This window comes from Crocuta crocuta, unplaced genomic scaffold, assembly GCF_008692635.1.
Source record: "Crocuta crocuta isolate KB4526 unplaced genomic scaffold, BGI_CrCroc_1.0 scaffold333, whole genome shotgun sequence".
NCBI lineage: Eukaryota > Metazoa > Chordata > Mammalia > Carnivora > Hyaenidae > Crocuta > Crocuta crocuta.
Window position 1 is genome coordinate 4,504,600 of NW_027532856.1, and position 18,156 is coordinate 4,522,755.

The 18,156-nt window shown below is 36.3% G+C and overlaps 1 protein-coding gene across 1 annotated transcript in view; it reads left to right on the top strand.

The window, feature by feature from the left end:
- Positions 1–4,941: 4,941 nt before the first annotated feature.
- The window catches only part of HSF5 (heat shock transcription factor 5), a 40,001-nt gene continuing 26,786 nt past the window's right edge, over positions 4,942–18,156 (top strand). Inside the window, exons 1-2 of the mRNA XM_077745571.1 lie at positions 4,942–5,230; positions 16,294–16,391. Of these exons, the coding sequence (XP_077601697.1) occupies positions 5,014–5,230; positions 16,294–16,391 (315 nt within the window). The 5' untranslated portion in view covers positions 4,942–5,013. The remainder of the gene's footprint in view (positions 5,231–16,293; positions 16,392–18,156) is intronic.

The window sequence follows — 18,156 nt, forward strand, 5'->3', positions numbered from 1 at the left end:
GCAGCCAGGAAAACGTAGAACATTTATACCGACCGAGGGGAAGTGGGGAAGGTGTCTTGAGTGGAAGTTTGCCTTTGAAGAGACAGGCCATCTTCCACCCAGTGACACATTTAATTAAGAAGTCTTAGAAAAGGTGTTCTGACAATAATCATATTTTAGGTTCCAAGTAATGTATAGAAAGGTAGACATTGTTTATCTTAAGAGCAAATATATAATAATATATTCTTTACAAGATACTATTCCTGCACAGAACGAATTGGCTGAACATTGCTTTCATCATAGCTAATTAGAGTGGTGTTTGCTTGAGGTGCTATGGTGAGACAAACATAAGGCAAGAATGGTCTTCTTTACTGTCAAGTTATAGCTAAAAGGAATTTTAGAAAGTTCACATTTGTGTCTTTGAATCTTTCACTGTTGGCTACAGCTTTTCAGTAATGAAAAAACTTTGTATAAATCTGTATTTACTAAAAACTCAAAAATTCTCTAGGATAGAAAATTATTTTATAAACTTGGCTTCTGATGCTCTTCCCCTCTTCCAGGAAGGTGAGGGTGGCAAATACTCCTTTTCTCTGTGTAAGGAGTCCATGATATGAGGCAGTATTCCAAAACAGCAACTGGATATAATAGTGAGAATTCATTCTTGCCTTCAGCAGAAACATTTTCACCTAAATGTTAATTTGGATTTACAGTAAATGTGTAAGGATTATTTTTCAGTTATGGAAAATGAAAAATATACAAATGAAAGTAACACTTTGTTCGATTTAACCCAGGCCCAGGGTTATGAATGAGGCAGCATTTTGTTCATTTGGAATTTAGAAGATAAGAGATTAGCTTGTGTATGGAGTTTAGAAAATAAGGGATTATTAGGTTAGAGTTCTAGCAACAAGTTGGAAAAATAGCAGTGGCAAAGGAATGTTCTAAAGGAATTCTAAAGGAATATTAAGGCACTTCCATGTGATGGCCATTGATTTTGGTGGGGAATTGCATGGGGAAAGGCAATGGAGACAGTACCCTGGCATGCATTTGACAGAGTCTCTGACATGGCTATTTGTTTCTTAGGTTGTATATCTGGTAGGCATAAGGAGAAAAGACTGGAAAGTATATTCTTGGGAGTAATAGGATAACTACTTCAGACAAAGAAACGTACAAATATGCATACATAAAAACCAAGTCTTGCTCACTTTTTTCACTTTTCTTTCTTTTTCCCCCACCTATCTTAAACCCAGTTGTATTCTAAGGATAGCGTCCATTTTAATTAAAGAAATACAGGGGCTGTGTATGGTCTTATTTTCTTCACTTATAGTTAAATTGGTCAGCATTTTGAAGATTATTTATTGAATAACATGAATTTAATTCGTATTTTTGCAGTGTAGGTCATTCATCAATCCACATATACCTAGATTATTGTAGTTTTCATGCATCTCCTATTTTTTTTACCATTCTGCCTGTTGATATGTACAGAAGGTGTGTTGGTTGTGGATTGTCTACACGATAGGCTTGGTTCACTAGGGAACTATGTTTCTGATGTGGGTGGAATGTACTTCTAAGTTCAAGAATACTGGGCCAACTTTGTTCGCTTTGATTCTGTGTTCTAAGCCCTTGGTTCTTCTATTTCTCTCTTTACCTAATTTTTATTCTGCTTGACTATTTCTTTTGTTTGTATGTCTGATGGTACTGCTACTTCTTAGTCTCCACTTTGTTTTCTGTGTTCTACTTCAGTTTATGGTTTGAATACTATGGTCTTTTTTTTTTTTTTAACAATAGAATCTTCTGTTCTCGTACCTACTTCTCTTATCTAGATCCATTGAAATAGCTGTCTTGTTCATCTTTCAGGAATGTCCTTGATAAGAAATGTGAAAATCACATGTTTTTCCCTTTTTTTTCTTTTGCTCCATTTTTGTTATTTTGTTTTTAGTGATAGTTTATTTTATAATATTTGTTAAAACTTTCTAAACTAAGTAGCAAGTCTGAGCAATAGTAGATAATCTATTTTGGCCTGGGGATATCAAGCTCTTAAGAGGCAGGCTTTTTCCTGGGAATTGATTAGCTCAGATTCATTTATATAAAAGGAATAAGACTTTTAAGAATAGAAATCCATCCTGCTTTACATTTCCAAAATTCTGGATTTAAACTTTGCCAGATATATCCTAAAGATGTTCTGAAAACATATAGGTGATATTCTGTGAAGTTAGTTAGACTGAAGCCCTATGAGGTGACCCTTAACAATAAATAAGAGCTGAACACGTTTTAGTTCTTTTTTAAAAAAACAAGTATAAAGGAATGCCCTTCTAATATTATCAGTCTTCATACGTTAGCAGCATCTGAAAGTATATAAATATTTGGTCATCACTCAGAATTTATCATGATAGAAGTAGATTTTATATTTTGATAAATCAAGGTAAAGAATTCTTTAATTAGGTGTTTAGGCTATTGTCTATCTGAAAATTCATCAATAGCTTAACCCTAAAGAATGTGGAAGAAGGTTTAGCTATTTCGCACTGTAGCAATAGCTACATGTAGATTTAGCATGTGAAGCATCCAAAGAAGAATCGAGTGGTAGGTAGTTTTAGATCTCAGAAACCCTTGTCATGAAGAGCAAAAAAATGTTTCTTTAGGTCTTAAAGGATTGTTGCTGGTAGTTCAAAGTGTGTATACATATGGAATAACTAGTCCAGTACCATAAAAACTGTTTTTTTGTTGTTTAAAGGAAAAAAGGAAAAGCAGTTTTTAAGAGGTATATATCATTTGAATACATTCAGCCTTCTGGATTAGGCTTTTTTTTCCCCCCATTAGATTTAGACTTCTTGATTTCCAGGTCACTTTAAAATTTGTGTGTATATACGTATATATGTATCTGTTTATTTTTGTCAGTAATGCTTTATTCTTTTTAAAATTGTTATTATTTTTTAGGAGTTTATATTAAGAAAGTTGATTTGAATCAGGCAATGCCAAACCAGAAGTGGTTAGGAGTGCTCCTAGTGCTCTATTCTTTTTTTTTTTAATTTTTTTCTTAACATTTATTCATTTTTGACAGACAGAGAGAGACAGAGCATGAGCAGGGGAGGAACAGAGAGAGAGGGAGACACACAATCCGAAGCAGGCTCCAGGCTCTGAGCTGTCAGCACAGAATCTGATGTGGGGCCCGAACTCACTGACCCTGAGATCATGACCTGAGCTGAAGTTGGACGCTTAACTGACTGAACCACCCAGGCACCCCCCTAGTGCTCTATTCTTTAGAGGAAATTAAACACCACAGAAATAGAATGAAAGATGTATAACATGTTGAATGGGTTTACAATGAAAATATTTGGAAAAGTAGGTATTTGAGTGCCATCTTTTACCATATAGTTTAATAGAGGAGTGGCACATAAATTAGATTTTCCCTCTGTTTTATAGATTTGTTTAATAAAACAAATTAAAAGGAATTTGTGAACCACAGATTTTAACACATAACGCTCTCCCTAGGTAAATAAAGCTAACTTTTTTTTTAAATAATTTTTTTAATGTTTATTTATTTTTGGGACAGAGACAGAGCATCAGCAGAGGAGGGGCAGAGAGAGAGAGGGAGACACAGAATCCAAAGCGGGCTCCAGGCTCTGAGCTGTCAGCACAAAGCCTGAGGCGGGGCTCAAATCCACAAACTGTGAGATCATGACCTGAGCCAAAGTTGGACACTTAACCAACTGAGCCACCCAGGCACCCCTAAAGCTAGTTGTTTTTTTTAAATGTTTATATACTTATTTTGAGAGAGAGAGAGAACCACTAAGGGGAGGAGCAGAGAAAGAGAATCTCATGTGGGTTCTGCAGGTTTCATGCTCAGCTCAGAGCCCAATGTGGGGCTCGATCCCATGACTGTGAGATCATGACCTGAGCTGAAATCAAGAGTCAGATGCTCAACCAACTGAGCCACCCAGGTGCCCCAGGCTAGTTTTGTTTATTACGTTCAAGAATCACAGTCTGAAAAATAAGTTTAGCCTGTAACATGTGTATTTTCTTTTCTCCTCATTAAATAGTAATTCCCTTTGTCTCTCTTCATCATCTCCACTTTTTAATTCCTTTATACCTTAGTAGATAGGAGAAGGCAAATATCAGAATCCCTGGGCCTGAGTATGTGGATTTTTAATAAACTCTCCAGGTGATTTCAGATGTAAATCAATGTTCGAGAGGGGCGGATATCTAGGAAGGGACTCTACTAGAGATACTCTGAAGAAAAAAAGACTATGGAAAAAAATTTTTTTTGATCATGGAAAAGTTTTGATTAAGAAAGGAAGAAGAGACTGAGAGTTTTCAAGCCTGACTTTTTTTTCAAAGATGATGATTAAAAAAATTGAAAGGAGTAAAGAACATTAACTTTCTTTTTGGTTTATGTTATAGTTCTTACTTGATCTCCACTTATTTCTTTTATGTATATGGGTAAGTGTTTACTTCTGTGCCTGTTATTAAGGTTTCTAAATGATTTGAAAGACAGTGGAATTTCTAAAACTTCTAGGAAGTAGCATATAGATTGGAAATCTGGGTCAGTCAGCTGAGGTTAAAAAGGTTAAGATGACTGAATCGTCTATAAAAGGCTTTGAACATTGAATTTGATTTAACATTTGATTTAATACTGGAGTTTGGCTACTTTGTCTCTTACTATAGTAATATTGAGAACCAAGCCAAAGTTTGATTTTTTTTTCTTAGCATTGTATGTATAATCTTGTATTCTGGATTCTGAACTTGTTTTTACCAGAACTAAATTTCTGTTGTGTTAAAAAAAGGCTGAGAATTGAACATATTCCCGTTTTGTAATTTTTGGTTTGCTACATCCAGTGGTACAAGATAAAATTAGTAAATGTGTTCTTCCTCTTTTATGCAGGACCAGTGGCTGTAGGACAATTCCACCGGTCATTCCGGCGAGATAGTTTGTCTCCTTACTCCTACGTATCAACTTCATCCCACAACCACAGTACTTTCCCTCTGAAAGGTTTAGATCGGACCCCGATTCCTCCTAGAACATGGCAGAACTCCCTTGGAATGCACCCAGGACAAGTGGAAACGTCTCCCACTTTTTCAGATAAAGGGGTTCCATTTCCTGTACTGCAGAGGTTTCCAACTGAGGTTACCTATACCCTGCAGCCAAGTGCCACGTCCGTACACGTTCAGCAAGGTCCTCAAACAATGGTCAGCTCCTCCCAAAAATACAGTAACTACACACCCTCAGCGCAGTACTCCCAAGCCTACTATCCAACAGGTATGAGAAATTCAAGTTCAGTGGCTTCTCTTATTTTATAATGAGCATTTATAACTTTGAATGCATTTCTGCATGCTTAAAAATAGTAGGAATATGTACAGAAGAAATCTCAAAGATTTCTCATCAGAACATATTTTTAAGCAATATATAAAATTTCATTATGTTCTTAAAGATTGTGAAAATTTTGTTGGTACATAAATATGTATGTTTTCAGTGAAAATTTTATATCTTCAAAATGTGTCCTAGTAATAAATTAGGACATAACTACACTGGGGCCTTGTTCTAACTCTGCTGATGTTGCAGTATTTCGTTTCTTTTCTTTAAAAAAAATGTATATACATGTTACAGTTGACCCTTGAATAATGCAGGATTGGGATGCTGACTCCCATGCAGTTGAAAATGTGTGTATAACTTTTGACTTCTCCAAAACTTAACTACTAATAACCTATTTTGACTGGCACCCTTACCTAAGATAACATAAACAGTTGGTTAGCACATATTTTATATATTATATGTATTATGTACTATATTTTTACAACAAAGTAAGATAAAGAAAAGAAAATGTTAAGAATATCATTAAAGAAAATACATTTACAGTACTTTATCAAAAACATCCAAACATGGTTCAAACTCATGTTATTCCAGGGTCAACTATATATATTATATTTTTTAATGTTATAGGTGAGATTACCTCATACTGAAATCATTTTAGTATCTCAGTAATGAAGTTTAAAAAAAAGCATACTTTCTATCTCTTAAAACTAAATTATATTCTTCTAGTGAAAATATGATGGTCTGGTTGACAGGGCAGTTCCTACAGTGTTAATCCCAGCCAACTAAGAACTGGAGTAGCAGAGAGGAGAACTTGACAGTGACAACTAACCCAGAGCTCAACCAAGGGCACTGAAGATATATTATATATCATGCCAGTAATTAGGAATCCTTATGATAGTGACCATGTGTTTAGCTTCTCGGGGTTGGTGGGGAGAGAGTTTTTTTTTGGGGGGGTACACTTTTGCAAGATAACCTTAACTTTCCGTTCAAATGTATTTTCTGTTTTGCAGAAGCACCATAAAATTGTGGTGTGTTTCATCATTAGAGTGTTAACACTGAGTGATGAAATGGAACAATAGAAATAAGACAGAGTCAAGGCTTTAAAAAAAAAGACCAGAGAGAAGGCCCAATGATTTAAGGTTCTAGGAATATTAATTTTTTCAAGTATGTAGATCTGGAAGCAATCTCTAGAGGTATTTTGTTAGACCATTTCTGCCAGACAGGAGGAAATCAAAAGCTAGAATAAGTGAAAAGAATGTAAATTAGATAGAGGAATTAAATAATTTGTTGACTTTTAAAAGTTATAAATCTGGTAACTTCTGTTTATAACAGTCCTCACTATTTTCTAGCTGTAACATCCAACTGTATTATTTTACTATCAGCTTATTGCGTTCTATCTAAATATAGCAGTAAAAGAGATTGCTTTGTTTTCCCAAAATATATAATAGTTCATATTAAAATAATAAAACAAGAATTTAAGTTAGATTGGGTTTTATATATTTTTAGAGCTGCTACTGTTTTGGTGGATGGAATTGAGAAGGAAAAGGCAATGGAAGTATATGGATTAAGGATGACTTAGCACTTTCATTCATTTTGCCTATTAGAAATTTTTTCTTAATGTTTATTTTTGAGAGAGTGAGCATGCACAAGTGGGGGAGGGGCAGAGAGAGAGGGACAGAGCATCTGAGGCGGGCTCTGTGCTGACAGCAGTGAGCCTACTGTGGGGCTCAGACTCCCCAACCATGAGATCATGACTTGAACTGAGAGATCGTGACCTGATCTGAAGTCAGATACTCAACCAACTTATCCACCCTGGTGCCTCTTGCCTATTAGAAATTTAAAAACTGGTTGAAGCCTAGTATTTTTCCAGATTTTCTGTTGCTTCTTTGAAAAACAAAAACATCTACGTGATCCTGAAAAATAAATGACTGAATTCATGTTAGAAGTTTTATATCTTACGTATAGCAACAAATAGGATTGGACTTTTATTAATGAATTGTTTATTCAACATTTTAATGAACAGATTAGGCATTACTGCCTAAATTCTAATTTCAGGGGCGCCTGGGTGGCTTAGTCGGTTAAGCGTCCGACTTTCACTTAGGTCATGATCTCGCGGTTCGTGGGTTCGAGCCCCGCGTCGGGCTCTGTGCTGACTGCCAGCTCAGAGCCTGGAGCCTGTTTCAGTCTGTGACTCCCTCTCTCTCTGACCCTCCCCTGCTCACGCTGTCTCTCTCTCTCTCTTTCCTAGAAATAAATAAAAAACATTAAAAAAATAAATAAATAAATTCTAATTTCAGCTTTGTTCCATGTATGCATAGAATACGTATGCATATATAGAGACAGTCTGTGTCTTCCTTACACTTGCTTTACATTCTATAGCCCATCAACTGGATAATACCCTTATCTCCCTTCCTTTTAACCAGCAAGTGTTTTTCTTTCCTTTCCTAAACTCCCTCCAAACCCCCTTCCTCAAACTACTAAAGACTCAGAAGCTGCTAGGGAGTTTAAATTTGGAAGGACTGTAGCAAGAGAAATGTAGAAATGTACTTGGCTTTCCAATTTAAAATTTTGGAGGTATTTTCCTATGGACATATTAGATATGGTGGTTAGGTTCTATATTATTATTAGACCTACACTTATGGTATGGGTAGTTATAATCTGGTCTAGGAGCCAAATTAGCCTATATGATGTTGTCCTATGGGAAAATGTGTTTCAACTTCCAGCCAATCCTCTCAGAAACACCTAGTTCTAAATTTTATGAGAACCACTTATGTATCATTTACCAGAAAACACTACAAATAGTTAATATTGTTCATTCATTACAGAAATACTATCTGTTAAATCATTATGATTTAGGATATGGTATTTAAAAATATTTTATGTTAGCTTGAATGTAAAATTATAAATTGAAAATTGTCAAATAAACAAATAGGTGAATAGATAAATTAATTACTTGAAAATTATCTCCAAGAGTTCAAGATAAGAACTAGGAAATAGACATTAAAAGAACAAGTGAGTGCTGCTGCTGTTTTGATAGTGTATAGTGCATGTGAAATGCAAATCGTGTGTTATCTGAATTTTTGTTTTGTCTTCTTTAATAGGGAAAGTTGAAATGACTATAAAGTGTCTGAGATTATGAAAATAAGAAGTTTCATGATCTCATGATGATATGTAATACATAGACTAGGTCTATGATATAATGTAATAAGCAAAACTGCTTTGAACATTCTAAAGTACTATGTAAATAAGTTGTATTGTTGTGGTGCCTGGGTGGCTCAGTTGGTTGAGTGTCAGCTTTAGGTTTCAGGTCAGGTCATGATCTCATGGTTCACGAGATTGAGCCCTGTATCAGGCTCTGTACTGGCAGTGGGGGGACTGCGTGGGATTCTCTGCCTCTTTCTCTGCCCCCCCAAAATAAATAAACTTTAAAAAAAGTTGTATTCTTANTGTAGAAGTATTTGATTCTTCCAAATTTTAGGTGAAGGAAGACAAAAAGTAGTGAGCAACTTAACCATGGTTAGTGAGTACCTGTTTATGAAGAGCATTACAAATGACTTTCCCAAAGTTAAATAGAATATCATTCTCAGAGGCAGGATAATGATCATTTTCAAACCTAGCTCTTGAAATAATAATGAAGTAGCTAATTTTGGAATAATGGTCAGACTTGAATCCTTTTGAAGTGAACTATATGATTTGACGTTTGGATCAAATTTTAGTAAACAGCAACACCTGACTTCGTTTAAAAATTATATTGATAGGGGTGCCTGGGTGGCTAAGTCAGTTAAGCTTCTGACTTCAGCTCAGGTCATGATCTCACGGTTTGTGAGTTTGAGTCCCACATTGGATTCTGTGCTGACAGCTCAGAGTCTGGAGCCTGCTTCAGATTCTGTGTCTCCCTCTGTCTCTGCCCTCCCCCACTCGCACTCGGTCTGTGTCTCTGTCTCTCAAAAAAATAAACATTTAAAAAAAGTTTTTAATTACATTGATAATAAACTTGAATCTGATCTTCAAACAGTATAATCAGTTAAGATTGAATTTTGTTGTATTTTATAAATTAATTTCTTTAGTAAAGCCAAACATTGAGACTAAGATATTGCTGTCAGACTGACTCAAAATGACCCATCTGAATCATTTCTTACATTTGTCATTCCTCTCTTGAAGCACTTATTTTCTTTGCCTAGTTGATGACATTTTTTCCACGCTTCAAAGGCAAAATGTTGTAGATCCAGTATTGACTGATTCTTTTTAGTCTTTCCCTATCTTGGATTCCTTTTTTTCTTCTGATACTATTTTCATAGCATACTACTATAATTTAATTTACCTTTTTAAAAAGTTTTTGTTTATTTATTTTGAAAGAGAAAGAGAAAAAAGTGAGTGGGGGAGGGGCAGAGAGACAGGAGGGAGCGAGAATCCCAAGCAGGTTCTCTACTGCACTGTCAGCCTGGAGCCCATCATGGGGCTCCAACTCACGAACTGCAAGATCATGATCTTAGCAAAAATCAGATGCTTAACGTATTGAGTCACCTAGGTGCCCCAATTTCTCTTTTTTATTCAAAACTTTTAGACCTTTTTATTTTTTATATTTTTAATTTTTTTAAGCAAGCTCTACACCCAGCGTGGGGCTTGAACTCATGACCCTGAGATCAAGAGTCGCATGCTTCACTGACTGAGTCAGCCAAATGCCCCCAAAACATTCATATTTGTATCTAGAGAGTCCTATATTGAGGACTGTTTTCCTTTGACTAATGTTATAATGCTGAATTGACCCAAAGTCAATCTTGCATTTTTCTCAAAGTTAAAATTTAAGTTTAAAGCTGTGATTAGCAATTTGTAGCTGCCTTTCATCTCATTTTTTTTTTCTTTATTTATTTTTGAGGGAGAGAGAGAGCACACACATGAGCTTGGGAGGGACAAAGAGAGAGGGAGAGAGAGAATCCCAAGCAGGCTCAGCACTGCTTGTGTGGAGCCTGAAGTGGGGCCCTATCTCACTAACTTGAGCCCAAGTCAAGAAAGAGTTGGATCCTTAATCGACAGCCACCCAGGCGCCCCCTCATGGTATATTTTATTTAACAAATATTTATATACCAATCACTATGACGAGGCATTGTTCTGAGTATTTTCCAAATATCAGTTCATTTAATCCTCACAACAATCTTATAAGATTAGGAATGTAATTATCTTCGCTTTATACATTAGAAACTGGAACGCACACCACTAGTCTGAGGCAAGACTGAGGAACAAATCCAGGCAAACTGACTCAGGAGTCCATTCTTTGGCCATTGTGCTCTGCTGCCTGCCTGCCTGCCTCTCACACAGAGAGGGACATTTTGTTTTGTTCGTCTTTTGAGAGGCTCTTTCCTGGTATATCTCTTCCCCAGAGTTAGTTACTCCCAGGTAGGATAGACAATAGACAACGGAAATTGGTGGAGAAACCTACCCTTCTGTGCGGCTGGTGGCAGTGAGACTGCCCTGGATTATTGACTCCTACCCAAGCAGTGAAAACATACTTCAGCTGGTAGAGTGGGAAGTTCATTTTGGGGCCTCTAAGGTGGGGGGCTGCCTCTAATTTCTACATACCCTCTCCTTAGCATAGTGCTCGGCTTTAATGGGTCCCTAGTGAACAATGTATTGAATGGAATGAAATAATTCTGATCATTCAACCTGACCTCCAGTAGGTTATTTCATGACACAGCCTCAATTTCCCTTCTTATAAAGTGGCAATAATAGCTCAGGTCAGTGATTAAATGAATTTAAAGTATGTGAATAGACTTCATAAAATTTAAAACATTATTTACATAAAAAGGATAACATATTTTAAAAGCTGTCTTTCAAATAACCCTACATATTAACATCTTACAGGCTAAATACAGTAATTTATAAGAATATACAACTTCCTTTGCAAGGTGCCTATGATATTTTTTATTGAGAAAATAAATATTGTGTCATTAAATTTTTTAAAATGAATCTTGGGAAAAAAGAATTGCTTATTATTGTCTTAAAGTACATTTAAATTCTAAAGAACTGTTTTTTGATTCTGTATAATGTACATAAACAAATCTAGAGCCTGAAGTTATAAGAGCTTCCAATGCTGTTATTCTTGTACTTGGGCAGCCTCTGTTGTCCATTTCTTCAAAAAAGCCTGATTTTCTTCTTATGGAAAGAGGGAGTTGGCATAAATACACCAGGAAGTTCTCTTTAACTGCCAGGAGACACTAAGCAAAAGCACAATTATATTTGTTTTTCTTTTTCTGAGTAAAATATAAATAACATAGAATTTACCATTTTAAACATTTTTAAGTCTACAGTTCTGTGGCATTACATACAATCACATTGTTGTACTAGCATTATCACCTTTCATCTCCAGGACTGTTTCATCTTCTCCAGCTGAGACTCCACACCATTAAACACTAACACCATATTCCCTTCTTCCCCCAGCATTCTACTTTCTGTCTATGAACTTGACAACTCTGTAAAACTCCCGTAAGAAGAATCATACAGGGGCATATGGGTGGCTCAGTCAGTTGACCATCTGACTCTTGATTTCAGCTCAGGTCATGATCCCAGGGTAATGGGATTGATCCCTGCGTCTGGCTCTGTACTCAGCATGGAGACTGTTTTAAGATTCTCTCTCTCCCTCTGCCCTTCTCCCCTACTCGTGCGCCCCCCCAAAAAAAAAATAATTAAAAAAAATAGAATCATACAATATTTGCCATTTTGTGATTGGCTTATTTCACTAAGCATAGTGTTTTCAAGATTTACTGATCCTTTATCATGGGCCAAAATTTCCTTATTTTTTAATGCCAGTTTTCCATTGTATGTATATACCACATTTCGTTTATCCATTCATTTGTTGGTAGACACTGGGTTGCTTCCACTTTTTGACTATTGTGAACAATACTGCTGTGAACATGGGTGTACAAATACCTGTTTGAGTGCTTGCTTTCACTTTTTTTGGGTATATTCCCAGAAGACCTTTACCTTACTATAAATGAGGAGGTATTGGGATTCTAGATGTATAGTAGCTTACCTTCAAACTAAATTTACTATTAGGATCTTTTTCCTGTTGAACATTGGACATTTTCTCACTGCTGACTGTTTTCCTAACCTATAGTGGGAGTGAAAATTTTTACTTTTAGATAATTTTTAGTAATCCTTAATTTTTTAATTACCAGAATTCTTTAAAAAAAAAAAGTCATTACCTATTATATTTACATCTAAAATAGAATTCTTTTTTTTTTTTTTTTTTTTTTTTTTTTGAGAGAGAGGGAGAGAGAAAATCCCAAGCAGGCTCTGTGCTAGGAGTATGGAACCCGATGTGGGGCTCAATCTCGCGAACCATGAGATCATGGCCTGAACTGAAATCAAGAATGGGAAGCTTAACCAAATGAGCCACCCAGCCACCCCTGAAATAGAATTCTGTGCAATATTTCCAGTTTTTCATTCTACATGCAATTTAGTGCCTTGAGTGAATGCTTTCAGGAAGACAGTGGAAGATCTTTATGCAAGATGAACGTGTTTTAGGACATAGTGATAAACTCACTTTTATAGATGTCAGTGCTTTCACAATGCTTTCATAATACACACTAGGTTAATTTTTCATGCACACAGATGCATTTCTATAGCTAGGTTTTTTGTATTCTGTAAACTAACTAGTATCTTAGTTCTATTTTGTTGATAATACAAAGTAGGATTGCCCTGGTAAGGAAATAGCCATTGAGGAATCTTTTTGGATTATCTATTCATGTTCCCCTTTTCTTCATGCAGGTAGCTTTCTACTTTCCATTTGTTAACTGTTCACTAAAAGGATATTCTCCATCTTGCTGTTTCCTTAGATAATAAATCAGCTCTCAACATATTAATATATTCTCTATTGTATATTTTACCTTATCCAAGAAATTTTATTATTTTTAATGTTTTTAATTTTGAGAGAGAGAGCATGTGTGCAAGTGGGGGAGGGGCAGAGAGACAGGGGGATAGAGGATCTGAAGCAGTCTCTGTGCTGACAGCAGACAGCCTAAGGAGGGGCTTGAACTCATGAACCATGAGATGATGACCTGAACTGAAGTTGGACGCTTAACCGACTCAGCCACCCAGGCGCCCCCGAGAAGTTTATTTTAACGTACACTTTAACAACTATTCAAAATATGTAAGCCATGGAATCAGAACAATATTAGCAAAGTAAACCTAATACCTTTCATTGCTTTATTTGTAAGGAAACACTATTTTATGGTATCCTGATGGGTGAAAACTGCGCTTCTGACTGTTTTCCTGCCGCTAGGGGGCTAGGTTTTCCTTAGCTGTTAAAACTCTAGAAAAAAGTCTTGTTTTTTTCAGAGTTTTGGCAAACACTACAAATGCCTCCTTGGTGTTTTCCATTTGGATTTAAGTTCTTTCCCAGGATGTTTGAAAGCATAAATATTCTGGGAAATCAAATTCAAATCTGAAACATTGAAATTATATATTTCAATAATCCTCAAAGGTTAAAGTGAAGAACCTGCTTGCCTAACCTATATCGGAAGTGATGAGAATATGAATTTTATGTGGCCATCACTGGAATTGTTAAAATAATGTAATCCAGAAAACATCAGCCCTTACATGTGTATCTGAACTAGAATTCTGTCCATTATTTCAAGGTTTTCCTTCCATGTGCAAGATTTAATGGCTTTAATTGCATATGATATTAGAAAACATTCTAATATTTTTATTAGAAAATATTTATTTTAATTTTATTTTCAGAACTTCTGACATTTTAAAAATCAGTAGTGAATAATAGATAAGTAGGGAAACACTGCAATGAATTTTTACAATCTTTAGGCTAATTACTTTCAAAGATTATAGAATAAGATTATTTAGTAATTTTATTAGCATATGCAAAATACGAAAAATGTGGACATAAAAAGAGAAAGTTGCCACCTTATAATAAAGATAACGTAAAAATTTTCATCAAATGGAATTCTAGGAAAATTAAAACATTACATTTTAGGACGAAGGAAAGATGAGGGAAGTATTGTGGTACGTTAAAGAGCATGTGGGGGCGCCTGGGTGGCTCAGTTTGTTGAGTCCAGCTCTTCATTTTGGCTCTGGTCTTGATCTCATGACGGTGCGATTGGTGCTGTGTGTGGAACCTGCTTGGGATTTTCTCTCTCCCTCTCCCTCTGCCCCTCCCCTGCTTTCACTCTATCTCTCACTCCCTCTCAAAAAAAAAAAAAGCTTGGGCTTTGGAGTTTGATGCTGGCCCTGTCAATATCAGCTTTGTGACTTTAAGCAAATTATTTAACATCTCTGAGCTTTAGTTTCCTTGTTTTTATAAAGTAATGTTAATACCTCATTTAGTTGTTTTTTGGATTAAATGAAGCAATATATGTAAAGCACCTAGTACTGTGCCTGGAACATGGTAGGCACTCAATAAATGTCATCCTCTGTTTAATCCAAAGGTGTGATGTGCTATAACTGATTCTCATTTGTTCTGGAGAGTCTTTTTCTGGAAAAGAGGAGGCTCAACCTATTATTAAGATTGCATCTGTGGGGCACCTGGGTATTTTCAGTCGGTTAAGCATCCAACTTCAGCTCAGGTCATGATCTCATGGTTTGTGGGTTTGAGCCCTGCATTCGGCTCTGTGCTGACAGCTCAGAGTCTGGAGCCTGCTTCAGATTCTGTGTCTCCCTCTCTCTCTGCCCTTCCCCCACTCATGTTCTGTCTCTTTTTCTCAAAAACAAATAAACATTAAAAAAAAAAAGACTGCATCTGTAAGTATAACTATCCCAGTACAAAGAGTTCAATCTTTTATGGATCTCCTAACTGTAAAGAGAAAACTTGGAAAACCAACTTTTTTAGTTAAAATAATGGTACTAGTTATGTATTTTTTTTATTGCTTACTGTATGCCAGTACTATTCTAAGTGCTTTATGCATATTAACTCATTCATTCCTCACAACAGACATATAAGGGTATATACTATTATACCCTTATTTTAATAAGATGCAGAAGCTGAGGCCCAAAGAGATTAACCTTGCTCAAGTTTATATAGCTATTAAGGTTTTGTTCTTGGAGCCAAATTCTTTTTTTTAACATATATATATTTTTAATTTCTAGGAGAGAGAGAGAGAGACAGCGTGAGCAGGGGAGGGTCAGAGAGAGAGGGAGACACAGACTCTGAAATAGGCTCCAGGCTCTGAGCTGGCAGTCAGCACAGAGCCCGACGCGGGGCTCGAACCCACGAACCGCGAGATCATGACCTAAGTGAAAGTCGGACGCTTAACCGACTAAGCCACCCAGGCACCCCTCTTGGAGCCTAATTCTTAATAATTTGTTGAAATGGTTAAAACATTTTTGCCTGCATTTACTGGATGCATTATATAATGGTAAGAACATTTGGAGAGTATTTCACTTATTTTATCCTTAAAAAACACACCCTCCTCCAAATGATTGTTACTATTAAGATATTTGAAACAATTATTTTGGAATTCCAAACATGTTCTGATATTTGCAGTAAAATGAAATTACATTCAATAAGAATAAATGTTTGATTAGAAAGGTAACAAAATGTTTAGATGCTAAAGAAATCATTTAGAAAAGTAGACATGACCCTTTAAAATGACTTAAAGAAATTTTCTTTAAGTTTGTTTATTTATTTTGAAAGAGAGAGAGAGAATACAGGTGGGGGAGGGTCAGAGAGAATGAGAGACAGCATCCGAAGCAGGCTCTGCACCATCAGCACTGAGCCCAATGCAGGGCTTGAACTCAAGAACCACGAGATCATGACCTGAGCCAAGATCAAGAGTCAGATGTTTAACTGACTGTGCTACCCAGGCTCCCCTAAGATGGCTTTTTAAATTATTTAATTACCATGTTTTCAACAAATTATAGCACCTAACTGGATTAAATCTAATTTTATCGCATCCCCAAAAGAAAGCTTTTGGAATTGTTCTTTCCAAGTTGAAAGGGGAGCGCTTTAAATGCTATACAGGTTAACTTGGTTGATGCCTCTTCTCTGTTTGAATTTGTCCCAGCTGTACTACAGTGCTGCTCTCCTTCTACCCACATGGACGCTCTAAGTAGTTGTGTGACTCCCACTGCCTCTTCCTATGCACACTGCAACTACTTCCAGGTAAGATTCTTGGAACAATGGACACACTCTGCACTTCTGTGACCTTGCACAGTTTTAAAGTGTGATTTTATCTTAATGAGTAGCTAGAGGTAAGCTGTGGATTATGGCTTCAGTTTTCTCAGTTCTTGAAAAGGGAGTTGATATAAATGGTGTCTGAGATTCTTCTAGGCCTGAACTGTCCAAAACAGTAGGCATTAGCTACATGTGGCTATTTAAATCTAAATTAATTAAAGTTAAATAAAACCTAAAATTCATTTCTAGTTCTCAAAGTCTCATATGGCCAGTGGCTATCAAATTGTACAGCAGAGATAGAGAGCATTTTCATCATTGCTGAAAGCTAGTTTGACCATTGCTGTTCTAGGCTCTTCTATGGTAAAATGAATACCAGATAAACTTTAAAAGTGTATGTCACTATTAACAGATTCTTCCAAGATGGTACAGATAATTTTTTAATGAGAAAGGAAAAATGAAATAAAAAATGAGAAATTTAAGTGGTGATCCCCTTTTGCCCCCATATTGTAAACACTCTGCTTCATCTATTTTCTGATTATTTCTTGAGAAACAATTGCATTGATTTAAGTGTTTTAGACTGCTATTTCTAGGATAAGACTAAATACCATGCTTTGTCTTTTTATGCTATAATTCCTTAAAGGTTGGAATTGTGCGTTTGCCTTTGATATCATCCAGTTGAGATAGCTTCTGATTTTTTAAAAAATGTTTATTTGTTTATTTTTGAGAGAGAGAGAGAGAGAGAGAGGACAAGCGGGGAAGGGCAGAGAGTGGGAGACAAAGAATCCTAAGCAGGCTCCAGGCTCTGAGCTGTCAGTGCAGAGCCTGATGCGAGGCTCAGTGTGGGGCTTGAACCCATGTACTGTGAGACCATGGTCTGAGCTGAAGTCACACGCTTAACAGACTGAGCCACCCAGGTACTCCTAAGATAGCTTCTGTTTTGAAGAGAGTTATCTTTCTAGTGGCATTCCAGTATGTAAAGGAACATTACTTTTTTGGCTTTTTTTGGACAAAACTACATGGGAAGTCAGATTGTTGTTTGAAGAGTATAGAATCAGATCAAAGGGACTTAGTTGGACATTGTTAAAGGCAGGTACCATCGAGCATAATAGTCCATTCTGTTTATCTTCACTTACAAATTAGATGTTCTTGTTTGTGGATCCAGATGCTCTCTCCCTTGCATCATGCTAGAGATTGTCTGACAGTATTTATGTCTTGGTTATGTTTATGTTTTAAATAAATTTTTTTTAATGTTTTATTTATTTCTAGGAGAGAGAGAGAGAGAGAGCGTGAGCAGGGGAGGGTCAGAGAGAGAAGGAGTCACAGACTCTGAAACAGGCTCCAGGCTCTGAGCTGGCAGTCAGCACAGAGCCCAATGCGGGGCTTGAACCCACAAACCGCGAGATCATGACCTAAGCGAAAGTCGGACGCTTAACCGACTAAGCCACCCAGGCGCCCCTGTTTTAAATAAATTTTTAAAAATATCTTTAAAGACTGTTTCTTACTACAAAGACAATACAAGTTAAAGGAAAATAAAGATAGGTAGACGTAAATTTTTTTTCAGTCAGAAAACACTTTTATTACCATGCCAGCTTAATTTTATTTTCTTAAATAGTTTACTATCAACTTGGTTTCCATATAACACCTAGTGCTCATCCCAACAAGTGCCCTCCTCCATGTCCATCACCCCCCTTCCCTTCTCCTCCACCCCCATCAGCCCTCAGTTTGTTCTCAGCATTCAAGAGTCTCTCATGGT